General features: G+C 43.0%; 1 protein-coding gene across 1 annotated transcript in view; it reads right to left on the bottom strand.

Annotated features, from left to right (window-relative positions):
* The window catches only part of LOC306977564 (F-box/LRR-repeat protein 7-like), a 44,008-nt gene that overhangs the window by 13,526 nt on the left and 2,884 nt on the right, over positions 1-27,598 (bottom strand). The window contains exon 2 of the mRNA XM_079575951.1: positions 22,187-22,279. Within this exon, the coding sequence (XP_079432077.1) occupies positions 22,187-22,279 (93 nt within the window). The remainder of the gene's footprint in view (positions 1-22,186; positions 22,280-27,598) is intronic.

A 27,598-nucleotide genomic window follows, 5' to 3' on the forward strand; every position in this document is an offset into this window, starting at 1 on the left:
AAAAAGCAAAGAGGGGAAGAGAGGGAGGGAGGATGAACTGGCAAAGCGGCCGCTGTGCATTTTAGCAGACGCAGAGTCAAGTGCACCGGCGAGGGCCAATGGGGCCCGTCGGCGCACTCCACTCATAAACTAAAGCCGCAGGGATTCACTTTCTGGATGTCGGGGTGATGTTAAGGCTACGTCTAGAGCACGACTGCCTCATATCGCGTTGGGCAGGACACAACGACATTATTAGCACTTTTAAACTTCCAGCTTCAGATTTCATATTTGGGAAATAATTGATATAGCATTGCAAGTGAGAAAGAACATTACTTTAGCCTGAAAAAGAAAGCAATATAATATAGAGTAGGGTGACCAGATTTTCCTACTTAAAAACTGGAACACCATTCAGCGATTCATCACATGCACCATTAGCGTTGAGATACTATAGGCCTGAGATTTTCAGTTTGTTTACACTTTGTAATTCATATTCACAGCCCAAATGCTTTCAAGCCAAGTGTGTGAAAGTAGAGCTTCATTTCCATATAGTTCCAACTATACATTGTGACATGTGCTAAATTTAGCTAAATGCTTATGTTAACTAACAATGAAGAAACTTACTCTATCAATAAAACATTTAAATGTATATATATATATATATATATATATATATATATATATATATATATACTACTGCTCAAAAGTTTGGGGTGACCCAGGTCAGTTCTGTTATCCCAGCAAAAGCCAGACTGACTTCATTTATGTAATCATAAAGACATATAAAGACAGTCTGGAATTGTGGTAATAGGACGCAATTTCCAAATCGAACTGGAGGCGGAGACTGTTGTCCACACGTGCAGTCGAGTAAATGCTCCGGTGAAAGTCCTCAAAGCAGCTTCTTTCTGTGGCTTTAAGGTCAAGTCCAGCTCATTTAAAACAGAAGAAAGGCACTGGTAAAAGATCGCTGTGTCGCGGCCGTCGCCATCTTCACGGTTTTGGTTGCGGGAGAAGCGCAGGAAGCGGAAGATGACGCACTGTTAACTCCCGCCTCCCGCGCTATGATTGGCTCTGCCTGGTTTTGCCGGAGTCAGCGAGATTCAAACCACACAATTCCAGACTGTATCCCCCTGTATCTCTGAACATAGAGCATCAGTCTGGCTCATGCCAGGCTACAGTTCTGTAGCTTCTCTAATCAGCACAACAGTTTTCAGCAGTGCTGCATAATTGCACGAGGGTTTTCTAATCATCAATGACCCTCTAACACCATTTGCTAACACAATTAGAATCTCTGCACGCCTATGTAGATTAAAAATTACCCGTTTCCAACTAGAATAGGCATTCACAACATCTACAATGTCTAGACTGTATTTATGATTCATTTAATGTTATCTTCACTGAAAAAACAGTGCTTTTCTTTCAAACTACCGTGCCGTGTACTATAGTGCCGCCCCGGCATGGTAGTACAGCGGTTAGCGCTCGTGCTTCACAGTAGTGCTGTTCCTAGAACTGCACTTTTCTGGACCGAGATGTCTGATGTATTTCCTGGGACTCCACTCCTCCAGTTTGGGGGTCACTGCCCCGAGTGCCCCAATGACCACGGGCACCACTGATGCCTTCACCCTCCAGGTTTTCTCCAGCTCTTCTCTGAGCCCCTGGTATTTCTCTAGTTTCTCGGGTTCCTTTTTCCTGATGTTGAAATTACTTAGTAAAGCGATGTCGACCACAGCGGCTTTCCTCTGCTCTTTGTCCACCATCACAATGTCCGGGTGGGTCAGTGGACTGTGTAATAAATATTACACTGTCAAAGTGCGGCCCTCAGACTACTGTACTTGTTGAATTGGCACACATCACGAGAGATAGTACTTTTAAGATAAGATAAGATAAGATAAGATGACACTTTATTGATCTCACAGATGGAGAAATTGCCTTCGATGAGAGAGCATCCGGCAGCAGCACCCATTCAGTGCGCACCACTCTTTTTTTTCTTTGGTGAAAGATGGTTGTGTCGCGGCCGCCATCTTCACTGTTTTGGTCACAGGAGGAGCACTGGTTGATGGGAAATCCGTAGACGATGACCACTGAGGTGGAGCTCTTGCGCTTGGCCACGATGTTCTTGGCCACACAGGTGTAGTTGGCCGTGTCGGACAGAGGCGCCTGCTTGATGATCAGGTTGTGTCCACGGTGATGTAGAAGTTTCTGTCCTCGGCCGGGTCCATGATCTCGTTGTCCTTCAGCCACTCCACCCGCATGACCTTGGAGGATGGAGAAACTGTAGCTGCCCTCTGTCTCCTCTGATCATCTGAAACGGTGCACCGCCTCCTGGGCATGTCCCCGTCTCAGAGCGTGGTGTCCTGCACTGGTCAGCTCCACCTCGTCCTTCCTCTTCCTCCTGCACAGCTCCCTCCACAGTCTATCACCATCTCCTCGTTGGTCCCTTTTGTTGTTTCCTGTAGCTCCTCTTGTGACGCCTCCTCCGTGCTGCAGGTGTGGGGGCTCTTGGTGCCTCTTCACTGTTCAGTGTCTCAGAAGAAGATGTTTGTAGATCTCAAATGGGTTTAGCTGATAAGTTAGCAGTTTGTTTACCTTCAACAAGTTTCACAATTCTATACAATTATACCTGGAAAACAAACCTTTTATAGTGGGGAGGAGCTGGTTTTAAGGTTCAGAGCTCTAACAAAGGTAAGGGGCGCAGGTTAAAACTCTGCAAATCACACTCAGTTGACGTTTTCACCACATTGACCAGTGATCTGTGGACCTCCACACCGTATACACTTCAATGGAAAAGGTTTCGACAGCCCTGCTCTAGCATTACAACACGACTGTAGAACCGTAGAAAACACTAACTTTACCTGATGGAATAATCTAGATGAGCTAGTTAATAAGCTAGCCAAACAAGCTTCTGTCATTTACTATGTTTATTCAATTCACAACATGAGATCAGCTTTGTGCTCCAGAATCTAATGCTACACTAATGTTCCCTAAAGTAAAAGTGTTCAAATGCTTTCATGTTTACAATAACTCCAGCATTTTACATTTTACAATCTCCTTTGGTTTAGATTATATAAATAACCCAAATTCCTCCACTTGTGTAACTGTCTCAACTGTTGCAGGAGTTAAAACAAAAAGAAGTTGTGTGTACTCCATATGTGCAAGAAAACATCCAAGCGTGCGGCCCAATAACTGGTGGGTCAGTCTGGGTTTACTGAATACGTGGAAGTTGATATTAGGGTCCGGTGCTCGTATCTGCCGAGCCTTCACTACAGGAAGGAGCTGCGTCACTGGAGACAATAGGGCTAGCAGCTCAGCGCTTCCTCACCAAGGCAAACACTCGGACAGGAAGTCCACTTTTTTACAAATCCTGGCTGCAGTATTCTCACACTCACTTAGCTTCACCAGTTCACAAGTTCTTACATATTTTCCATATTTATCTCAAACAATCGCTTATCCAGACGCACATTTCCAGGTCAGCCAATGCATTTTCCACATCTGACACGGACATAAAACAATATTTACTGCAGAGCGTTTTGCAGGTGAAGACAGTTACCTCAATTGTCCCCTGGTTGTTTCGTTCAAATATGGATGTTGTCAAGTCAATGAACAGGCCGACAACTTTGCAATCTTATGAGAGCCAAACAAAGGACTCCTCCTTTCAAACATGGCTTCCCTTTCTTTGAAACTAATCAGACGTCAACATTACTTGGTCTGTGACCTTCTTAAGAAAGTGTGGATTTTGATGTCAGCGATCATCTGATTAGCATGTTACAGGGCTAACTTTTAAGGGACTATACGGAGTTTAAAAATGTTGGCTATAACATAGAATTGTCTGACCCAGAGCAAAATACAGCAGGCCTCATTGTGAAGTAGAGATTACTAGCCTGGCACAGTCGTCCCCACGACTATATCCACAAGATCAACACTTGATTCCAGGCACATATTTGTTTATCTGTAGTAATCAAGTCTTCACACATTGTTTTAATTTGAAAGGTATTCCACACCTATTTTTATTTTTTCTATTTTTTTTCTTTTTTTTCAAATAAAACAGCATTGCGTAATGTGACCAAAGTAAAAACTGCTTACACTTGTATTGCGCTTTACAAGCCTGAGTCACAAGTTTCTCAAAGTACATTGTAGTCATTATTCATTCACTCTGTGGTGGTTAGTTTCATTTACCACGTGGCTGTAATGTGTTGTTTATATGCTGATCTCTTACGTCAGTGCCTCTGCTAGACATGTGTGGAACTCTTTTTTATTTAATTAAGTTGCCCCCTAGTGGCTGGAATGAGAATACTGGTTATTATAATATAGAAACTGCTGTTACGCGTAAGACCTGAGGTGGCAGTAGTTGGAAAACTCTAAACGTTCTACTAGAGAAGACGTTGACATTTCTGGCTAAAACTGCTTCTTTTATGAGAGAAACTAACACTTGTGAAAAGTAAACAAAGGTGATATTTTATAAAACGCTACACGATCACATCAGCTAATTTCCGCGGCTCAGTGCAGAAGTCGGGAAGCTCGTTTGGAACCAAATTCCCGAGCTCTTTAGTTTATCTCTACACTGTCTGAGACGGTCCTCAGTGTAGAGATAAACCATCCTTTGGAACCAGCAAAAGTGTGCCTGGTAATCAGGACAGTTGACAGGTACTGTATATGCGATTGCAAGGGTTTGTCTAATTCCAAAAATCCATGCGAGACGTTCCAGTTTTCATGAAGAGTTTGCAACTGTTCAGTTAAAGCTCACAAAATACGTCAATCCTGTTTCTTTCCAGTGAACCATTAGAAAAGCCTCAACACTTGAATGCTCTAAATCTAACCTTTCCTGAGCTTCTAATCCTGGCATTCGTATTGAACCCCACCGCGCTCTTTTAAGGGAGGCATTATGTCTTCTTCAAGGACAAAGTTGTCCACGCTGCAGTCTGCCCTCCCCGCTCCATAAATCATCTGGTAGGAGGACTCCAGAAATCTTTAATTTAACAGCATGATTGAGCGTCTCAAAATGTAGCCTTTTACGCAAGCCAGATCCACACAACGCAACGGACTCTGGGCAATGGAGAAAACGGATTCGGGGCCTTTGCCAAATCTCGACATGTGGGGTGATGTCATGTTATTGCAAGCAGTAGTCTCTTTAGGCCTTTACTTCAACTCTGTGTAGATTTTCTCGTATGTTTATAGTAACTTATCCAGTAGCTACAGCGTTTTCATTGTTCTGCAGCAGCTCAATATGGACATGCTGTATCTCTTTGATTTGGACTTTCTGAGGACTCTTCAGTCGCTGGGTTAGTTTTTCAGATGAATAAGCCCCTGGGCATAAAACGGCATAAGAATAGCCAAAACTGTTAGCCACGAGTTAGCGGCTAGTTAGCAACATTAGCCTGTATCTTGTAAACACTGCAGACTCCACGCTGCAGCGCTAACAACATTTAGCTCTGGTTAAATCCAGCACAGACTCTGATTTTCCTTCCAAAAATGGAAGGAAAATTAGGAAGAATAGAAAGTGGAAGAATTGGGGGGAAAAGTGGATAAATTAGGGTTAATTGGGAAAAGATTGGGGAGGGGGGCGTCTGTAATAAACTCAGCTTTATGTGGAATTTTACTTGTGAATAGTGTATATTTGCACTTAAGAATTCTCCAGTTTGTTGCTATTTTTCTGTCGGACGCAGCACGTAAAGTGGTATCGGTTTCTGGTATCGGGACCTCATGAATGAGTACGAGTATGAGTACAAGCATGTGGTATCGGCCCGATACCCAATACTGGTATCGGTGCATCCCTAATTTTTGTCCACTTTTATTCCCCCAGTTTTTCCTCCAAATTTTTCCCAATCTTTTCCCAATTTACCCTAATGTATCCACTTTCCCCCCAATTCTTCCACTTTCTTTTCTTCCTAATTTTCCTTCCATTTTTGATGAACAACAGCCTCGAAACTTCGATCTAAAGATTTAATATTTTATTTTCCGTGCCTGCTTTTGATACTTTTATTTCTTCCATCTCAGCAGAACCTTTTTTAACGCAGACAGGCGTCCGGCGTGCGGTTCTCAGCCGTAAGGAGAACATCGCCGTGGAAACGCGAAGGGAGGAGGCCCCGGCGTGCGACTGGGTTTGATCAAGAGCAAATGTAGTGATGTCATGTAGGTCAGAAGCAACACCGGGGGAGTGCACTTTTGTTTTCAAATGTGTGCAATTACTACGGAAACCCTGAACAGCTGAAGAGAAGTAAACAACTGGACTGTGTTCCTTGTAACAGTTCATATGTTGTTTATTCGTTTATTCACTCCCCTAAGCCTAAGCAGTCCTGTGCATGTGAAGATAAGTCCGCTGATACAAAATCAAATGAAGGGGAAGTCCGGAGTGTGAGTTCAGCTGTTGCACGACGCTGCTCAGATTGCCACAGGGCCTATAAAAGTGTTTCAGACCCAGGAGTATCACAGTGCTAACATCTATTACTTTTAGGAAGCACGATGATCCTCTTAGCCGGGTATGTCCAAACTCTTTTCACACCACATACTGAAGTGCATATGGTGCAAAGAAGCGTAGGATCTGACTGCAGCACTGTCCAAAGGCGTTCTGGTAATCGGGAGAGTCGGGAAGTTTCTTGGTGGGCCAGCAGAACAAAATAATGAATTAATAACAGACTCACGATTGTGCTTTTCCAGGCCTAAAGGCTTTGACTGAGCTTCAGCAGGAGCCTGGGCTGCTGGATGAATGAAGTAACACAAGTTCTACTGTCACGTAACTCCATCAAGTAATGACTGATGTCTCAAAATCAGAAACTTTTCATTGATTGTGGCAGATAGCCTTTGACATTGAATGAACTCAGAGATGTTTAAGCGGACCAGCCCTCCGTTTAGTTCAAGAGGGAACAGAGAAAGGCAGGTGAAAGGCATTAGCGTTCAATGTAGAGAAAGTGGATAAATAATATAGTTTCATCTCCATAACTAAGTTGGTGCTTGGACCGTGACGTCGTCCAGTATTGGCGCAGCCGGGGCCCCACCCTGGAGCAAGGCTTGGGTCGCACGTATCTGGTGGTCGGGCCTTTGCCCACAGGGCCCGGAGGGACGACATGGGCCCGCTCTGCAGTGGACTCATCACACTAGGGCTCAGGTGCAGAGAGGACTGGGCAGCGATCAAAGGCAGATGCCTCGACAACCCGGCCCGCGTGCACAGCTTCTGGCTGTGGGGACCGATAGATGGATCGGTGCGGCGTCTCGGACTGTTGGTGAAGAGGGAGCTGAGTCGGGGCAAAGCTCTCGATTTACCGATCGATCTATGTTCCCACCCTCACCTATGGTCATGAGATTTGGGTAATGACTGAAAGGACAAGATTGCAGATACAGACAGCTGAAATGAGTTTCCTTCGCAGGGTGGCTGGACACAACCTTCGAGATAAGGTGAGGAGCCCAGTTACCCGGGACAAGCTCGGAGTAGAGTGGCTGCTCCTTCACGTCGAAAGGAGCAGCTGAGGTGGCTCCGGCATCTGTCCGGATGCCTCCTGGCCGCCTCCCTCGGGAGGTTTTCCAGGCATGTTCTATTGGGAGGAGGCGGCAAGGCCCAGGACACGCTGGAGGGACTATGCCCTGAATAGGGGAAGAAAATGGATGGATAGAACTTGGTGCTGACTGTGGAGATGTATCAGGCTCACACTGTGTGTGCAGGCCCATGTGAAAGGAGAAAGTGTCATGAGCAGGAACTGATCCTACAATCTTTGACTTATAAATCGAATGCACTTTGAGTTGAGATAAAACTCCGCAGGCATGTGGGCCTAAACTCTCGGGCCGAAATGAGGTCCAGCTCGTCCCTGGCTCAGTCTCACACTAAAAGTACCATCTCTGGTGAAGTGTAATAACTCTACAAGAAGCCTGAGCTCTTGGGGCACCGCGCTCTACCATATATGTCATACCTTTGCGTCGTGAAACAGATGAATATAATGAAGTAAGTAACGCTCATTTTAGAGAAGTCACAAAACAGTAGAAGTTGAACTACTTGTCGACCTCTTTATTGCTTCGTTAAACCGGCTGATAGACAAAATCACCTGCTCGGCAACTACAAAGAAAGTTGACAACAATGTACAACCATTGATAATCCACAATCGAATTCCAAACCCAAAATAGAATTTGTGCTTTGTACAATAAGAAAAAAAAATCTCTAATCTTCTAATTTTACATTACTAACCATAAACCCATGTATCTTGGGTAAAGAGATCCATGTACAGTAAATAAGAGCTTCTCATTCTACAATTCAAATATTTTACAGTTTGACTCTGAAATATCAAAAGACTATATCTGCCTGTCAAAAAGGCTACCTGGATTTAACTGTTCTGATCTGGGGTTTCCGGTTTGGTTCTGGCGGAACAACCAAAACCAAACTAGAGCGTGTGACTTTTTTTTGTGGTGACTTTTGGTCAGGCACTGTATTTCCTTACAAATTTCATTGGCAAAGGTCTGTGTGAGACACTTCTGTGAATAGAATAGATGCTTTGACTTTGCCATACCGAAGAAAAACAGCACTGGTATCTAAAATGTAAGCCCTTTGATCTGCAGCTTTAATGAAGTAAAATGACTTGAGTGCGTCCTTAACCACGGCACACTTCCCATTAGTGCCTGCCAAATATGCAAATACATAAAATACGACTCCCCCCCTCCGCGAACAACCGAATCCAAGTTTAATGGCTCTCACCTGCTCCAAACATGTCCCTCCTGAAAACAGCTGTTTCCCCGTCCAAACAAATCCCTCCGCCAAGTCCCCAGCAGCTGAGGAGCCAAAGGAGCCAACTTTGTGACACGGGGAGTATAAACAAGTCGCGTTCGGCTACAGTTGCACTCATTGCTCTGTCAACAACAGAACTTACTTTGGGTTAAAAAAAAATGTACTTTTTAACTTTTAACCATGGTTCTACTGTAAGTTGTATTTTGCTCCATTTACTTCAGTTAGACTCACCCTGCTTCTTTGTGTCATTTATTTGGCGACTGCTGAAGCGGTTTGATCTGCCTTTCCTGGATTTTGTTGTGTAAGAGATACTCGATTTCTTAACATGCCGTTGACTCATAAATGGATGCTTGTTTATCGCTTCTAGCATGTTAAATTCCCTCCTGCAGCTACAAAACTTTGAGGCGCAAGCTAACATATTATATACAATATTGAAAATTGCTGTTTGGAACGTATGCAAATTTACAATATGGTGTTTATCTCCAATGTCAAGAAATGTGGAGGAAAAAAAACAAAAAAACGATCGATCTACGTTCCCACCCTCACCTATGGTCATGAGATCTGGGTAATGACCGAAAGGACAAGATCGTGGATACAAGCGGCCGAAATGAGTTTCCTTCGCAGGGTGGCTGGGGGTGAGGAGCTCAGTGACCCGGGAGGAGCTCGGAGTAGAGTCGCTGCTCCTTCATGTCGAAAGGAGCAGCTGAGGTGGCTCGGGCATCTGTTTGGGATGCCTCCTGGTCGCCTCCCTCGGGAGGTGTTCCAGGCATGTCCCAGTGGGAAGAGATGGATGGATAAATATCTGCCGATAGTGATATTTAGTCTGGGGATCACCAGGTCATGTTCTCGTAGGAGAGGTGTGGTTTACGATCATCCATAGCCGTTTATTGGGTGCTACGAATGTCAATAATATGCGTCTGCACGTAGCCACAGCCAATCGTATCATCGTATCAGATGACGTATGACGTACCCGCTGTAAACTTTCGAGCTAAACTATTTAGAACACGGTCTGAAGCTTGATCGAAAGATGCCGTCGCGTTTGCTGCTGTCATGTTGGATCCATAAATATATGTATATTTTCTTTTATCCGTAAACAAACTACAAGCTTCGGTATGTGGAATAGCGCGTCATCGTCTTCCTGTCCCTCCTCGTTCTGTGATTGGTTCCCAAATCCATGTGAAGATTTTGGCCATGGTCCCCCGGCTGCTGTGCAGTTAGAAATGATATGAGCGCACACAGCAGCCTGGGGATTCCCAGGCTAGGAAATACTGGGGTAAAAAAGTTCAAGAAAAGAGGAAAAATTAAGAAATAAAGTGGGGGAAAAATTTGTGGGAAAAGTGGGTAAAATTTGTGGGAAAATATGGTTAAATTGGGGGGGAAATTGGGGGAAAACTGTGGGAAAAATGTGGAAGGTGTTTTTTTGTCTGTTCAGGACAAAGTGATGTAAATTACGATGTCTGCAGCACCCTAACCCTTTTTGCATGCATGGTTTTCAAAAATATTGTTTCATCCTGGTCATGGAGAAAGTCCCTACAAATACTGGGATATTTATTTTTGTCACCATCGCCCAAACCTAACTCATAGTGAAGTTCTGGTCAGAGCTAAGGCGCCCGTGACGACAGTAAATCAGAGGGAGAACATCTGGGTCATTCACTGCGGCCTCCACTCAGGGATCCAACAGTGTATAGTCCATACGTCTGCTTAGATAAACACCGCTCACTGGGTCAGAGAGGGATTGTGGGAAACATGGTTGCACCGGAGACGGGAGCTGCTGGAGGGGGAGATGTTTAGACTCAACAGACGACCTTCTTGAAATGTCAGAGAAAATATCCAGAAGAATTCCCTTTGCTCCACCCAAAAGTCGTTCTTACATGTCTGGAAATGAATACAGGGTTTGGAAACGGCCTGGAGCGCCCTCTTACAGGCGGGAGTGGGAATGACTCGGGATAAAACGGTGAAAACAAGCTTTCATTTTCAACTAATGGCATGCTAACAAATCAATGGCACTGTGATGAACACACTTTGTGGGCAGAACTTCTCAGAACCAGTTTGATAATGATTTATGTCCTACAAATGGGGAGGAGAGTTTGGTATTTCATTTACTACGCAACACAATCCAAGGAAAACGTTAAAGCATGGTTAAACAAGTTTGCTTTTTTGACATTTCTTTTCATTGCTTTATTGTCACTTTGTTGCCATTGTTGCCTCTGTGGCGTTTTTGTCACTTTTTCTTCACTTTTTTGTCACTTTTTCCATCAAATTTTCATCCGATTTTTGTCACTTTTTTGCTACATTTTTGTCACTTTTTCATCACATCATTTTTTATCACTTTTGTGTCACTTTTTCTTCACTTTTTCATCACTTTTTTTTAATCACTTTTTTGTCACTTTTTCGTTACATTTGTGTCACTTTTTCGTTACATTTTTGTCACTTTTTCTTCACTTTGTCACTTTTTCCATCAAATTTTCATCAGATTTTTGCTACATTTTTGTCACTTTTTCATCCCTTATTTTCATCACTTTTTCATCACTTTTTTGTTACAGTTGTGTCACTTTTTATCACATTTTTGTCACTTTTTTATCACATTTTTGTCATTTTTTCGTCTCATTTTTGTCACTTTTTCATCAGATTTTTGTCATTTTTTCATCACTTTTTTGACACTTCACTTTTTTTGTCACTTTTTCCATCAAATTTTCATCCGATTTTTGTCAATTTTTTGCTACATTTTGGTCACTTTTTCATCACATTTTTGTCACTTTTTATCACATTTTTGTCACTTTTTATTACATTTTTGTCACTTTTTCGTCACATTTTCGTGACTTTTTCCATCAGATTTTCATCAGATTTTTGTCACTTTATCGTTCCTTTTTTGTCACTTTTTATCACTTTTTTGTCCCCTTTTCATAATATTTATGTCACTTTTTCATCACATTTTTGTTACTTTTTTGTCACTTTTTCATGCTATTTTTTTTTTCAAGAAGCTTTTAGATTTGGGTAATGCAAACCTGGACAAAATGTGCTGGGTTCAGGCGGGGGTTCAGAGGTTAGAGCTCTTTTCTCCGTGTAACGTCTCCTTCAGTGGACTTCATTGTCTCTGTGATGAACCAGTAAAGGCTGACTAGACTGCAAAGCCAAAATATTTAAGACAGACTAACATCACCTAGCAACATGGTTTAGAGTTCCCGTGTACTTCAAAGTAGATTGCAGACACTTAAAACAATATGTGGTGTATGCAGTAAAACTATGGGGTTAGATACTGAAACAACACATTTCGCCACAACTCTTTGTGCCTTTCTCAGCTTTTGGCCTGAGTTCAGTCTGTGCCTTTCCAGCCACAATCTTCTGTTAGCTATACCCGGATTTAGACCTGTACAACAACGGAGTGCTTTCTTTACTCGAGCTTCCCTCTGGCTGTTATCGCTGCTGCTTTGCTCCTTGGCAGACGGGGAGGAAGCTGGCCTGGTTCCCACCGCGGCGACCTTCCTGGTGCCATTATCCTCGGGTGAAGAGGCTGACCCACAGGCTGACGGACACGGTGCAGAGCCTGACTTACATCAGCGATCAGAGCTTGGCGACGGCCTCGGCTGATAGCGCTTACACGCCCACACACACATGCTTCAGGAGCTGCGGCACACGGGCTACACTTAAACAAGCGTGTTTTAAATGGAAAGATTAGTCAGACTGTGGACAGTAGGACACTGGAAAAGAATGGGTTTCGACCAGTGTGTCCAAAGTGCTCTGTAAACAAATATTAGACGACTATAGTAGTAATGAGCTAAAATAATAACACTCAGTATATCCAAAGTTTAGTTACTTCCAAAGCACCATAATCAAGTGCAATAGTCGCAAAAGTAATCCTAAATACAGCATTAATGATTGTGACTTTCCTATTGATAAGCACATTTCACAAAACTCAGGAGGGAAATGGCATGTGGGTACTTCCTGGATTACAAAAGGTAAAATAGTACTTATTAATAATAACAACTATAACTTATTTAGCGCTTACAATTCTGTGCATCATTCATTCTCTCCATAATCGGTGGTGGTTAGCTATGTTAACAGCCACAGCTGCCCTAGAGCAGACGAGTGGAAGCAAGGCTGCCATCTGTGCCATCCCCCCCTCTGACACACACAATAATCCTAAAGACATGTACAATGTCTTTAGTTAGTGGTAGGGGAAACCGGAGCGCCCCCTACTGCTGTACTGATCGGTACTTGTATGGGAGACCGTTTGGGAGCACCAGGACGCCTGGTAGCATGGTAGTACAGCGGGACACCAGGACGGGGCCTTTCTGTGTGGAGTTTGCATGTTCTCCCTGTGTCTGCGTAGGTTTCCTCCGGGTACTCCGGTTTCCCCTACCACTAAAAACATGTACAATAGGCCAGGATGAATGAGAGTGTGTTTGAGAGTGCACATGGGGGACGACGGATGGAAATTAGCCCAAGGCTACAGTCCGGTGTGGCTTGTTCATTAACATGCACTGTCCCGACCAAATAAACCAATAAACTAAACTTAACTAAAGTGGGTGAATGTAGTGAGTGAATGGTTGGTGGTGGTTGGAGGGGCTGATGGCACATACTGGTCGCCTCGCTTCCGCCAGTCTACCCCTGGGCAGCTGTGGCTACAACAGTAGCTTGCCACCATCGAATATGGAGAGAATGAATAATGACTACAGTGTAGTGCTTTGAGAAACTTGGTAATACAGGCTTGTAAAGCGCAAGGGCATTATTAAACCTACACAGACACAGGGAGAACATGCAAACTCCACACAGAAAGGCCCCGTCCCGTTCACAAGCACTAACCGCTGTACCACCGCACCGCCCGGCTTACACTTACTACAGTCATTATTCAATGGCTCCATACTTAGTGTCAGTGTGCTACTGTTGGAGCCACAGATATTCAGTAAATGCAAGGAACTCCAATGGATTTCACTCGACTGCAAGTAAAGACAAGAAACCATCACTCACAGTAATGGGCACACAGGACTGAGCATGTTAACCATGTTAACCATGTTAACCATGTTACTAAGTTGTTTCCTAGAGTTGTATTTTCACTAAAGTTACAATCACCCTGCGTACTTTTGATGTTTCTTTAGTACTGCTGAAGCGTTTCAAATCGGATATTCCTGGATTTTGTTGTGTAATAGATAGAATCGATCTCTTAACTCACTGTTGACTAAATCATAGATGCTTTATCACTTTTAGTATGTTTAATTCCCTCCAGCAGCTACAAAACTTTGGGGCGCGAGCTGACACATTCATAGTATCGTCTAAGAGATGATATCGCTAAACACTAATTGCACTTTTTTTGTATAAATACGTATACGTATTTTATGTATGCTATGTTTTTTTGGTCAGATTACAAGAAAACTTACACATACTGTATATCAGACATTTACCTCAAACAGTAACTCACTCAAGTAGTATCTGTGAAGGCTCTCAGTCGTACAGGCGTTCTTCAATGAAGGCGCTTGAGTCATCTTCTATACTCTGCAGTTGAACTGTAGAACGTTAGAGTACTACAGAGTACAGAAGATGACTCAAGAACATTCATTGAAGACGCTCAAGTGTTTTTACTCAATACTTTTTCACTCTTGTCTGAGTTGTCATTCAGGTCGCGTAGTGAATTGACTTTACAGACCCGTGATATCTCACAATAATGACCTAAAGTCTTTGCATCTCTGTCATCTCGTACAAACATTCCTCAGTCTGCAGATGCCCCTCAGGTCTGCATGTGTCTGCTGCCCTGGGGCCCAGACAGGGTCACCTCTACTGGGGCGTCCCACAGGAAGGATTTAGTGAGGAGGACTGCCGCTTGAGCGACTGGGTCACGAGCCCGTCTGCCTAAATAATGCCTGAAAACAGAGCGTTTGTGAGGGGGGTTCAGGCGAGAAGGGGGTGACTTCCTCTTGTTGATTTTGTAGGAACATATCTCGGGCCGTGTGAAGCCAAACAGACCTGAAACTGTTCTGCGGGGCCAAACTGTGGTTTTGGATGTACTCAACACACGGCACGTTATGTTATTAAGTTATTCCATATTTGGTCTTCTTAATATTAATTCTAACCATATGCTATCAGAGTCAGACATCGCAAAGTTATTCCAAAGCGTGGAAAGTTTGAACACAGGGTTTTAATCGAGACATGCTCTATATTGGACATTTTTGTTCGCAGCCCTTGGAGAAAATTCCACTTTCAATGAGTACATTAACATTTTCACAGAGCTACATCAGGGTAGGCAACGTCCAGCCCTCCGACATAGAACCTCCAAGATGATATGGAGAAAGATTGTTTCACAAATCAGGGATCATATATCTTTAAAAAGTACTATACAATATTGTACATTTCTTCAGTATTTCCAAGAGAACGCTCCCAACGCCCAAATTAGGACAGATGATGAACGACACAGGGATGTGGAGGAACTGGGGCTTTACTTTGGGGCACCATTTGGAAGTTTGGCCCCTGGACTTCAGATGATGAAGAAAATCGTCCCATCACAAAGCAAACTCTCCCACCATTGCTCTTGAGCAATACCCAGGATGTTTAAAGTGATACATTTCAATGTTTTATGAATTTAATACATTGTATATAGTAATTGACTGACTGTCTGAACTTTGAGGTAATGTAAGTAACAAGAAATAATTCTTTTTTTCTTAAACGGACTGTATGGAGTTTAAAAATGTTAAAATTATGTATTATCCTCCCCCTACATGTTTCCGCCATGTCCTAATGTGTAGAATGAGCTCAGACCTGTTCACCACAACTGCCTCTAAAATCCTGCACTGTCACTCAAAAAGGTGTTACTTCGGGTCCAAAGTGCCGTCATGCATGAGCTATATATAGAAGCTGCAGTTACTCGTATGACCTGAGATGGCAGTAGTGAGTATAAAATGGCTAATTTGCATCTACCCCCTTTAAGTCAGAATCACCGGGCTATCGCTCTGAGCAATAAGACGAGCTCCTGTGAACCAGCCTGTCCGGTCCAATAGGGAGGGACGGAGCCTGACTGTTTACTTTTGAAAGTTTGTTCTTGCTCTCCTAATACGTTTGTTAAGTGTGACGTCACAACTAGCAGACCGGCAAATATGAGAGAAAAAACTCTTAAAAACCACAATCAATATTTATGAAACTCAACGAAGAGTTACTGAACCCACTTATTTCTCAGACTCATTCGCCAAAAATGCCGCACCTACTGCTAAAAAAGCAATATTCACTAAAGTACTTCCGGGGTTAGCGTAGCTGCTGCGCCGACTCGGACGTTAGCATTTCTATCCACTCAATCCGGATGTAGCGATTTTGGTAAATATGACTTTTATAGCAGTAGGTGCTGCATTTTTGGCTAATGGGCCTGATAAATAAGTATGTTCAGTAACTCTCTGTGGAGTTTCACAAATATTGATTGTGGTATTGAAGAGTTTTTTTGTAGTTTCTCGCACATCTGCGGACCCGGAAGTATTCTCACTCCCTCCTCACTTTCTAATCTTACAGACTATCACTTTAAAGGGACTATACAGAGTTTAAAATGTTAAAATTATGTATTTTCCTCCCCCAATATGTTTTTTTTCAGCTAAAGAATTGACAGAGTAAGAGACTAGCAACAAAATAATACCTAGTTACAGTCCTAGCTTCCCCAAACCACGGGCGCTAGGCTAGGTCTCCATCTACAGACCACAAATCTCGCTCAAGATCCAGAGAAAGGTCACTTACCGAGGACGGTGTCAAAATCACATGAAAAACCTCTCTATGGGGACATTTAATTCAACTGTAACCTTCACCCTGACCTGCGACATCCCAGCAAAGACACAAATGCCAGCAGCTTCTACAAAAACAAAAACACAAACCAAGAGACACATGGCTAACCTAACAGGCTTTTGACAGCAACGCCATTATTTTGTACTGCCTTCCCCTTGTGGTTTGCGGCACAAATGTAAGAGGCCAGTGTTTCACAGATTATGATATTATTCGAGACTGATGACCCTATCATTACGTTAATAGCACAGATCCATTGCGGCCTCAGTCACCCTGTAGCGGGCCAGACTGCTTCCTGATTAGTTTAGTGGACCGCAGGACTCTCCGATGGCGAAAGCGCCGCGCTGTTTTACATGTGGATTCAAACGTGCGTGGGTTTGTGTCAGGAGGGAGACTGGCTCAGGCCATAATTAGTCTCACTTAGCACACAGTCGTAACACAAACTGATGGCTACGATGTTGGATAGTTAGGTAACGCCTACAAGAGAAACTAAAAGAACTCTTTCACCAATTACTCCACCACTTCTTTAAAGCAGTACTAAGTAAATCTTGCCCCTAGAGGCCATAAGTGCCACTGCAGGTGTAGCATGTTAAGTTTTTTTACTCTTTAATTGTCCGTGAGAGTAAATACTACGCTGACATAAAAGACAAAGGGAGAGAGGGATATTGTACATCCAATTACACAATGGAGATCATTTTTTTTCACTCAGAACTGAAAATTCTGTTTAAGTGGCGCTAGCCCGCAGTTAGCTTTGCCCTTTAGCCTGTTAGCTTCTTTGTCGTGATTCCATTAGTGTGTATTGGGGCCTCCGACCCGGTGGCAGCAAATTTGCAATTGTGGTTTTCTGGCTAGAGACACCAGGAGGAGATGAAAGACTCCCCATTAGCACTTGTATTACCCCCAGAGGGACTAAGGAAAGGATTTATTAAGGTGAACAAGTTACTGCTTTGATCAATGCTGAATAACGGATTGTATTTTCTACCAAATAAAGATACAGAGAAACGAAGAGGAGCAAAGTGGTTCAACAGCCCATGATAAATACACAAATAAAGGAGAATACTAACCATCATGCTAACGTTAACGTAAACCTCTTTGTTAGAGAAAAAAACAATGGTGTTTGAGATGATAGATGAAGAATAGGCAGCAGTCTGGATGTCTTATACAGGAGATGTTTATTTACCATCGGTGCGGGACCCGGAGACATGAACTCGAGACATTGTGCTAGTCCTGCCATTCAAGTCTGTCTCTGCTTCCACAGAAAAGGGATAAATACCCACTCAGAGCGTCAGACTGATACACAAGCAAACATTCAGTGGCTGAGAGTCTGAGCACCACAGTCAAAGCTACGACAGAGATAGCACGACTGTACAGCTTTCTCAAGTTCATCTTTAATAATAATAATAATAATAATACATTTTATTTATATTGGACTTTACATTTCAACGAAACCTCAAAGTGCTTTACCCAAATCGGAAAGGTTACAGCCTCTAGGCCAGTGTAGCGCCTCATTTGAAAGCTAAGACTGACAAAACTCATCTAAACTAATCTTTTTCCTCAAGTTTCCAATTGCATTTTTTGTTGCGTTTCCATCACATTTGTCACTTTTCTGTTGCTCATTCATGGCTTTTTCGTCACATTTTTGTCCTTTTTTTAATGATACAATCTAAAGGCAAACTTCGAGTGCCGTTTTATATATTTTTTTACGGCTAGGGGACAATCTTTGTAAAAACATTCTTAATGAAGCCATTTTGTTTTTGCTAATGGTTTACAAATCGCTAGAAAACATCTAAAAAGAGTGCAAAAGCAATGACATCTGTAACAGAGTTGCATAGCCACTCCCCCAGTATGACTTTTAGCACAAATACTCATGCAATCTCCAGAGCAAGGCACTTAAACTGCAATTATTTGGGAAAATAATCAATTAAATACATACCCATGTGTCCCATCTGTTGGTGTTATTATGAAAGATAGTCCAGCCTTCAGTGGACATGTCACACACAATCATGGCTTAAAACCCTGCTTTTGGGCATCTCAGCACAGTGGTATTTCATCTATTAAAATGCATGAGTCCCAAACAGCATGCTGTCAAATCCATAGTGTCCTGATAAGAGTTAGAGTGCCGAACGGGTGATGCTTTAAGGTCTTTAAAACTGCAAAAATGTGTCAATGGTGAATACTACTACAGGTATGCTTTTGACGGTGTAAAAAAAAACTTTCACAACAAAATCCAAACAAAAATAACTTTTTTTTGAGCCACAGCTGCCACTGAATATCCGCGTCTGACTGACAGCTCTAAGCACAGGTTTGAAAAGTGATTTGTTTTCCAGTGGTCCGTCCTTTAGCCACAAGAGTACTACACTGACTACGCCAGAGCAAATTTCAGGAGCGCGGCGACGATGCAGAGGAACACGGCGTGTGGACAGTCAGTCCGAACACGCAACAGGTAGTTCTCAAGAAAACAAAGGCCGTGTGAAGGGAGAGTGGCGCCATCGCTTTGCTCCAAACAAAATCTGACCTTTGTGCACTGGAAGCCGGTGTAACTAAAGGTAAACTGCGGCGAAGGTGAGAGAATGAAAGCATATTAGAGCCGAAGAAGCAGGATGGTAAAGTTGTATCAAGTCACAGCGCCCCCTAGAGTGGCTGTAGAAAGCATTTTGACAACCGACCCATGAGACAAACTTTTCCCACTGCGTCCTTCCCTCTGCAGTTGTTTTGCCATGAGATTATGTTATGCCCTCGCAGTGAACTATAGGCCGCGCACACAGCATAGGCCCCACTGTGTAATTAAATCAAACGCCCTATTTCACAAACCTAAGACAAAACCCACCAGGATTCACCCCCTCCACCCGATCCTTAGAATCCGCCATAAATTTGGTGTTTGGTTCTGAAGAAAGACTTAGCGTTATCCTGTTTGACAGCTGCGTTAAGACACAGTACGCATGATATCCCAAAGGCTTGAAAGTTTATGCCACTTCAGCAATAAAACTGTTTTCCTACACTGGGACTATTAAAAACTACAACGACAAGTATCTGTGAGCATAGGCGAAGGAACTGTAATTTCAATGGACAGAATAAGCAAATCACTAAGATTCCAATACTTGCGTGTACAAATGTGCAGTCACTTTTAGATGCCTTTGTGTAATGTCAGAATGACTGTTTTTGTAAATGTATGGTCCAGTTTTAGAAAGTCATTTGTAATTTTAAAGCCCCTGAAGGACGGACATTACAAACAAGCCTTGGCTATGAATGTTGAGAATGTTAATTGCACAAACTTGTCCTTATCAAAAAAATAAACAATAACACCAGTGGCGGCTCTCTTGTTCTTCTTCAGGTGATACTGAAGCTCATCGTAAATAGAATAGTTTTAAACAGCGCTTTTCTCGATGCCCAGAGGCGTTTCACAATTGTGTGCATTATTCAGGAACTGCATAGAACGTATTCATTTTTTTAATTTGACATTTATTTAACCAGGAAAGCCCCACCGAGATTAAGAATCTATTTTTCAGGGGAGTTCAGTACATGTTTTAGTGGGAAACCGTAGTACACAGAGGAAACCCACGCAGACACGGGGAGAACATGCAAACTCCCCACAGAAAGGCCCCGTCCAGCTGGGAACCCGGGACCTTCTTGCTGTGAAACACGAGCGCTAACCACTGAACCACCACGCTGCCCATTATGCTTTAGAAAGGCACTGAAGTCGCCTTTTTCACCTTTAAACATGGTTTACACACAGCTTAGACATAATCTGGTCTAATTTGGACCAATTTTGGTTTAGACCTGATTTGATCTTGGTCTAAGTCAATTATTTTGCGACGTGGTGCTTAGAGTAAAACATTTGAGAACCACTGCACTATAATCTTTTCCTAATGTATTTATTTTGTTGTAATTATACATCTTAGAGTAGTTTTATGAGTGTACGTTTTACTTCTACTTGAGGAATATTATCTCAAAAAGCAATACTCTTTCAAAGCATCATTTTAACATTCTCCATTATTTCTGTAATTATGGGCTGTTGATTAACTTTGCTCCCCTCCATGTGCCTGTATCTTTATTGGACCGAAAACTACATTTATAATTCAGCATTAGTTAAAGCAGTTTTGGAGTAAATGTAGAAAGTTTTCGATCTTTCTCCTCTTCAAACATGACCATACAGCACATGGGTGACTCCAGAGATGCCGTCTGTATGTATGGCACCTGTTGACAATGGCTGACTCGACTACACAGATAGAGCGGGCACTAGGCTGGGTAGGACGTGCCAGTGGAAAAGCGGTAAGAAGACACTGGGCCAGATCTTGTGGTTCATAGCGCAGGCTGTAGAGCAGACGACTGCGCAGACGGGTGGCGCTCTTTGCAATCTTCAGTGTCGTACCTGGCGCAAAAAGTGGGCAGGACAGGAGGGGGGGACAGACTCGCATTGCGATGTTGTGGTGCCGCCCCCTCCCCATGCCAGACCTGCGGAAGACGGTGGTTTGCGAGGGAGGCTTCTCCTGTAAACGCGTAACATGCGTGATGCAGCGCGCAATGTTTAATAAAGAAAATAAAGAAATAAAAGTGTCCCTCCGCTTCTGCAGCCACTCGCTGCAGATCCAAGACGAGTGGGCGGGGAAAGAGAGGCAGCAGCCTCAGCATTGGACACCGTTCGAATGCGCAAAGTTACGAAATGTACAGGATTTAACTGATCAGAAACTGTCATATCGGCTGCGGAGGAGTTGCAGAGTGATGTAGCTGTTGCAAGAAAACTGTAGCTATTGGAACTTTTGCGCTACAGCTGCAGGATTCTTGGAGCGGCTGAATTGGGGAACAAAAGTTGCTATGCGCCCTGTAAAATGCACTACACAAGGAGCATCATCAGGAGGTAAACACTGACACACAATGGTAACGATGTCACCTTAAAACTCAGATCAGACCTGGTGTTGTGGCACTTAAGGCATGTGTGGTTTATTTATGGAAACTGTTGTTGTTTTGGTGTTACGGGTGTGCGCGTTGATCTACTGTATCAAAGTAAACCCGTGCGTATCCTACGCTCAAACAGACTTTTCAAGGCAATTTCACTTTTGTTTTCAATTTGACGTCAATTCTAAGGAAGAAGACATGGCAGTGGGATGTAAAGAGGAACATAATGTGAAGGTTGCCATAGAAGAGTGGCTCCAAGTGCTGCTTGTAATGAACCACGCCTCAGTCGGCCTCTTTTTCTTCAATAACACCCTCTCCCTAGTGGCGCAGCCTTAAACGCAAAACCTGCGCCACATGCAAGAACGCGCGTGTACCACGTTGTGTTTAGAGTTGCGCACAGACTGCGCCGGTCACAAGATCTGGCCCAGTATGTTCTAGCTGGAGCTGGGATTCAGCCGACCACCAACCCGACCAACCGCGAGCGCTTCACCCACTCCTGTCTGCCATCGCAACCGAGCTCCGTCTTAAAACGCGCCTCTCAATCCTAGTCCTCCCTGCTCCTCCGCCTGGCTCCGCTCCGAGCTCGATACCCGTGTAAGTTTAGATAAGCATTCCCTCGGCGTGAAGCAAGTCTGTTTTTCAGAGCGTAGACGTCCGAGGAACGCTTTGGGGTTTTTGCTCGGGCCCCGGGATGGGAGGCTGCGTGTTTGTTTTCAATCCAGGGTTATCCCGAGAACACGCACAATTCTGTCTCCAAAAATAGGCAGCGGAGCCGGCGGATGAGAGGAGGGGAGTGGAGTAGTAGTAGTAGTAGTAGTGAAGGAGAGGGAATGAGCGAGGAGTTTGGCTAATCAACACCAGATGCCTTACCTTCGGTGCTCGCCACATTCTTGGGAGTTTTGGTTGGTGTGTGATCTGTGCTGGAACTTATGTCAGACGAAATGCTCGAGCTGCAGCCTTTACCTGCACAAAGAGGACGAAAAACGGGTGAGGTTTGGAGGAATGTGTCAAAACTGTGAAAGGTGAAGCCTGCAAATCAGATGTAGGATCATGTTAAGAAAGCTAGGAATGAATTAGGACCATTTCATTGTTTATTTGCTTTTTTCTTTTTTTAAATCAGGTATAGGGCCTTTAAAAAGTGTTTTGTTTTGATATAAATACAGCATTGAATTTCTCTTGATTTGATGTGTGACCATAGGCATGTCAAAATGTCATGGAGGGGAACGCATTAACCTCTTAAAGGAACAGGCCACCGTTTTTTTCCATACTGAGATATGTTCTCGCCTGAGCTTAGACGAGTTGATGCGTACCTGTCTGGTCTTTGTGCGTGCCCTCAGTCACGCAAAACAACAAAAGATGTTGTTAGCATTTGGCCTCTCCCAGTATATTTCTATGGCTCCAAACGAGGGTGAAGTTAGAAGCGACCGCGCTCTTCCACGGGCACAAAGACCAGACAGGTACACATCAACTCGTCTAAACTCAGGTAAGAACATATATGGAAAAACGGTGGCCTGTTCTTTTAACCCACACCTGACCCAAGCACATTTTCTCCAGTTTGGCTTTACCCAAATCTAAATTTAGCAACAAACACAATGAGAATGTCATAAGTGACAAAAAAGGTGACGAAGACGCCACAAAATGGAACAACAAAGCAACCGAATAAAGCAACAAAAGAGCACGAAGAAAGCGAAGACAAAATTGACAAAAATGTGAAGACGCAACAAAAATGAAAAAAAGTTTAGATGAGTTTTGTGGGTCTTAGCTTTCAAATGAGATGCAGCACTGGCCTATAGGCTGCAAGCTCCAGTCAGGAATCTTGAAATGAATGTAAATGGTAAATCACCATTTTCACCAGTTCGGCTCTCACCAAGCCGATGAAAATGCACTCGGTTAAGGTGGGGGGCAAGAGGTTAATTAAAGCAGTGGTTCCCAAAGTGGAGCTTGGGACCCCTGGGGGGGTCGCGAGTCCTTGGGTGGGGGTCCCCGGATGGTTTCAAGATGAAACAAAAAGAAAAGTATATTTTTGAGTGTACAGTAAGTAATAATTAACATGATTTTGAAATGTTTTCCTGACCTAAAGTAGCATAAGAGGCAATAACATATACAATGGGGGTCCCAGGTTGTTGTGTCAATTTTTGGGGTCTAAAAATGCACACAAAATATTGTCCCACGACTCAAAATGTTTGGCACCACTGATCTATACATTACTTGAGTCCTACTTTTTGAAGGATAAATATGATAATGTCCACTACATTTCAGACAATATTCACATTATTAAGTTAATTTTGAATACTTCAGTTCCATCCATGCAAACAATCAAGGACATGTAAAAGAAGAGGCTAAAGTTGATGACCGTTTCAGAACAGTCTTATCCAAAACAAATAACATGATATATTCCTGAAGAGAAGTAAACAGAAAAAGCCTAACCATGAATGAACAACGTCATCATAGACGGCGCAGTCACGTGTGAGCCGCTTCATCTCCAATTCACAACATTAACTCTCCGCTTCTCCCCGGCATTATTAGGTTAGAAGTTGAAAGGTTCTGCTCTGCGGCGGCCTGCTGTAACTGTCACGTTGTTTACGGCCTTTCGTTCCACAGTCAGATGTGAACTACAGCTCTGTGGGTTCACTAAAAACCCAAAGTATGCACTGGTTCTGGAGGTATACTCCCACAGCATACTTATCAAACGCAACCACCTAAATGGACAGGACACAACTCTAAATTTACAGCGCAGGGAAGCATGCGAGCGCACAGAGATTTGAAAGTTGGCACAAGAAAAGTTGGCACGACAGAATCATTTTTTTTTTAGGAAAACAATATTCCTAACCTTCTTCCTGTCATCTGTCACCGTCAGCTAATCACAATCTGACACTTCTAGATAACAAATGTCAACCTCAATAACAAATCATACCAAATAAATACAATAGGGTGCAAAAGAGTTTCCCACAGAAGGAGATTGCTGCAAGTTCATAACCTTTGGTCCCAAGTTTGTCCGGTTTGTTTGTGTCCGGACCCAGAAACCTCTTCTTTGGACCCTGCTCTGCCCCACTGTAACAACTATGTGTGACAGAATAGGGCAAAAAACAAAAAAGTGACATTTCTCCTGAAAGAGTAGCATTGCTATCCCAAAATGATTTATCAGTTATTCCAGCCAAGTGCTTACAACTACACCAGCAGCCTCTCCATCTCCTCATCTTCACCACAAGTGTTTAGCTCCCAATCAAAGACATTTTCTCCAACAAAACCTTGCTTTTATTTCTCCTCAACGACATCTAGAGGTGTTGAGCTTGGTTCAGACCACTTTACACTTAGCTCAGTGCCTCATGAAGCCACCAATTCCGAACCTCTAACCCAACCAACCCATTGGAAGTTCCTGCTGGAGTCAAGGCCCAAAGGTTCCTTGACACATAACTCACATTCCTGCCAGCCAGACTCCAAGCACTAACGTTTTTCCATAACTCCAAACTCAAGTGTTAACCGCAGCTCACACGTTTGCCTACGTTTGATTAGCAAAGCGTTCTGGGTTTGAAAACGCATTGAATATGACTGAAACCCAACTACAGGGCTCACATGGGAAGGGTCTAAATGACATCACCGAAGCGGCACATCTGCTCTTGCTTCCACTTGAGCTCTCCGAAGTGACTCAGACACTCACACAGTTCGTGCGCTCACAGATGGAGCGCAAAGTCGGGTTCGGGAGAGTTTGTGGTTAATGTGTGCGTGTGGATGTGTGCAGGGAGTATTGTTTCATTCGTTGGAATAGATGGAATAGCCAGGCTGGAACTTTGAGTCATGCAGAAAGGCTGGGGTCTTTGAATTGGTTTAGGTAAGTTAAGGAAGAAAGTCAATTTGGCCGTTTGTTCTGTTCAGTGTAAAAGCTAATAGTGCACACGCTGTGGACACCAGGTGGCGCTGCATAGATGTACAGGCATTTTCACTGACTCAACAACGAGGAAGACGGTTTGTCCCCGTCGTGTTGTCGTACGGGTGGTGAGTTTTTCGATGAAGCTGCAAACTGTTTAATCTGATTTGTACTTTCTAGTGTTTCCTACAGCAAATACTCCAGTGCTTTCACTGAAGTACTCATTTCAAAGAGCAACTTTTACTTGGAGTAATATTTGATCAATTCTATCTGTACTTTGACCACGGCGGGTAATTCAGGCGCTGGACCTGGATTTAGACTAAGGGCCATTTAGACCTAATATAATCCTGAGTAACCCAGTTTAGACTTGATTTAATTCCATTTAAACCTGATTTATCCAGTTCAGACCTGATGTAAACCAGTTTAGACTTGATTTAATTCCTTTTATTACATTCATTATGTCTTCTTGAGTAATAAACTTTAGTTTTTTGGTTTCTTTTTGAAAGACACTAGGTAGAAACAAAAATCTTTAAATACCTTACGCGTTTCGACGGACAAGGAACTAGACGAAGACGGAAGTAGTTCCTTGTCCGTCGAAACGCGTAAGGTATTTAAACATTTTGTTTCTACCTAGTGTCTTTCAAAAAGAAACCAAAAAACAAAAGTTGATTTAATTCCATTTAGACCTGATTTATCCGGTTCAGACCTGATGTAAACTAGTTTAGACCTGATTTAATCTTGCATAGACCTGATTTATACTGGTTTGGACCTGTTTAATATGGTATAGACCTGGTTTCATCCGGTTTAGGCCTGATTTAAGTGGAATTTCAATCTCTCTTTCTTTTAAATGATTTTGTTGCTCCTGTTCAGGAACTTGAGGAGAACCTTTGGAGGCCGATGGAGGTGACCGTGGCAGGTACATTCTAGCATTGTGTCCTTGGGCAAGACACTTCACCTACCATGCCTGCAGAGTGAACGTGGGATGGTTGGTAGATGAGTCATTTAAGAATATGTAGACTCTAATTTCCCATGCTTCCATCAGTCTCATCAACATCAACATCAACTAATGGGCCTTGAATATATCTTATGTCTCAATGGCAGAGAAGGTTAAGAGCTGCCTCCTCATGTCACCGGCCCTTTCAAACCTGGCTCACCCAATTTAACGTGAATACTTTCTCTCTGCAGTTATTGACTTAGATAGAAACCACACGGGAATGTTAGATATCCAAACATTTCTGGGCATCTTTTGAATAAGTAAAGCTGCAGATTAGATGGAGGTCGAGTGAGACATTCCACAAGATTTAATGCTACTCTGAAAGATTTTTATCAATATTTGGGTATGAGACTCAAGACATAGACTTTCCTGTTTTAGCTAAATTTCAATGCATGGAATTTTAGACGGCTTCCAGACTCAAATGATGCGTTTTTTCCAATTTCGAAGAGACATGATGAAAGACTTATCACGTGTTTGACCAGATTGATTCCTCCACATTTTGTTTTTATGCCTTTTCTCATATGTTCTATCTAATACATTTATTATATCTTGATTCAGTTGAATTGATAATAATCCATTGGTCCAGATGGCCGGGGGACTGTGGAGATTCATAGAATTTGAAGTATTTCTTTGAAGGGCTCATAAATCATGAGAAGCCTTCCTAAATGTTCAGCATTTCGTCCAGGGCTAGTTTATATTGTAAAAGAAAGAAAGGCAAACAAATGAATCAAAGGGAAAGCATCTATTGAAACAAACTCCAAGACTAGTGCCACATGTAGTAACCGTAACCATACATATCCCAAAATCCCTGTCTGAACATCATCAGATCCTGTTAAAAGCCTCGCTTCAGCATTTTTGAACAATTTGTAGACGATTCAAAGCAGAGTTAAAGTAAATCACCATAATCTAAACAAGAGGAGATAAAAGCAGGAATCACCAGTTCAAGATCAGAGTTGGGTAAAATTGGCCTTAACTTGGCGATGCTTCACAAGTGGTAAAGACAGTTTTTGACCAAATGTCTAGAATGACTGTCAAGAGACAAAGATTGGTCAAACCAAACGCCAACATGTCTGGGGCTCTACTGAACCGAGGAGGTGAATCACAAACTTCACAAACAAATGTTCTGCTCTGGCGCAACCATCAAAGTCTCAGTCTTTTTAGAATTCAGCTGAAGGCCGTTTTCACAGAGCCAGGACGCTACACGTCAAAGTCCAATCCATGAACTCAGATGCATCTCTGACTCCTTAAACGAAACGTACAATTGAATATCATCAGCATAGAGATAAGACACATTTTTAAACTGGCAAATGATTTTTCCAAGAGGGCTGATGCACAACAAAATTGGCCCCAGAACTGATCCCTGAGGAACACTATGCAGCAAAGGAGTAGAAAGACGGATTACAAATATCACACCAAGGTACAG

Source organism: Gobius niger (assembly GCF_951799975.1).
Source record: "Gobius niger genome assembly, chromosome: 18".
NCBI lineage: Eukaryota > Metazoa > Chordata > Actinopteri > Gobiiformes > Gobiidae > Gobius > Gobius niger.